Below are 732 nucleotides of genomic sequence, written 5' to 3'. Positions count from 1 at the left end.
TGGCCACTTGCAAGCTTTTACAACTCCAGGCACTACACAACAAACAACAAACTAGGAGGCAGCACAGAGGCACTAAACACATTATTAGGGCAATTAACTGGGATGGCCCATGAAACCATGAACCTAAACCTCCAAACCAAGGAACCAAATCCCATGAGGTGTTTGGTTGTACATAAGCAGTCTCAGCAACTACTCTTTTTTTTTTTTTTAGGGTCATGGTTGTAAATCTAGTCCTATACAATTTTTGTGAAGTTCTGTTCTGGCTGACAATTTCATGAATATTATTGGGTTCTACCACAGGCGCTCTGGGAGACAAAAGAAGAAAGAAAACAAAGCCCTGCCCTTCAGGAATTTACTGATTGCATGAGTGTATTGGTTTATCTTTTGTTTTGCAGGAGAAAAATAAGCAGATCATAGTGCTGGGCTTGGATGGAGCAGGAAAAACCAGTGTCCTCCACTCTCTAGCTTCAAACAGAGTCCAGCACAGCATGGCACCTACCAAAGGTTTCAATGCAGTGTGTATCAACACGGAAGACAAACAAATGGAGTTCCTGGAAAGTAAGCCCATCTCCCTCATTGCAGTTATAGGACAGCTCTGTTTTGTCATATCTTAAGCCAAATAGGATGTCATCAACATTGGGTTGCTGTGAAAAGTAACACCGGGTCAGATTTTTCCAGTAACACTGGATCGGGCTTTTAGAATGTGTGTGTAGTTTAATTAATACTAGGGTA

At 41.7% G+C, this 732-nt stretch overlaps 1 protein-coding gene across 1 annotated transcript in view; it reads left to right on the top strand.

Annotated features, from left to right (window-relative positions):
- The first annotated feature begins 368 nt into the window (after window positions 1-368).
- ARL9 (ADP ribosylation factor like GTPase 9) overlaps window positions 369-732 on the top strand; it is an 11,116-nt gene continuing 10,752 nt past the window's right edge. Inside the window, exon 1 of the mRNA XM_004382883.2 lies at window positions 369-558. Within this exon, the coding sequence (XP_004382940.1) occupies window positions 489-558 (70 nt within the window). The 5' untranslated portion in view covers window positions 369-488. The remainder of the gene's footprint in view (window positions 559-732) is intronic.

This window comes from Trichechus manatus, unplaced genomic scaffold, assembly GCF_000243295.1.
Source record: "Trichechus manatus latirostris isolate Lorelei unplaced genomic scaffold, TriManLat1.0 scaffold00101, whole genome shotgun sequence".
In the NCBI taxonomy this organism is placed as follows: Eukaryota; Metazoa; Chordata; class Mammalia; order Sirenia; family Trichechidae; genus Trichechus; species Trichechus manatus.
The sequence above is the reverse complement of the archived record's forward strand: the minus strand, read 5'-3'. Positions and strand labels throughout refer to the sequence as shown.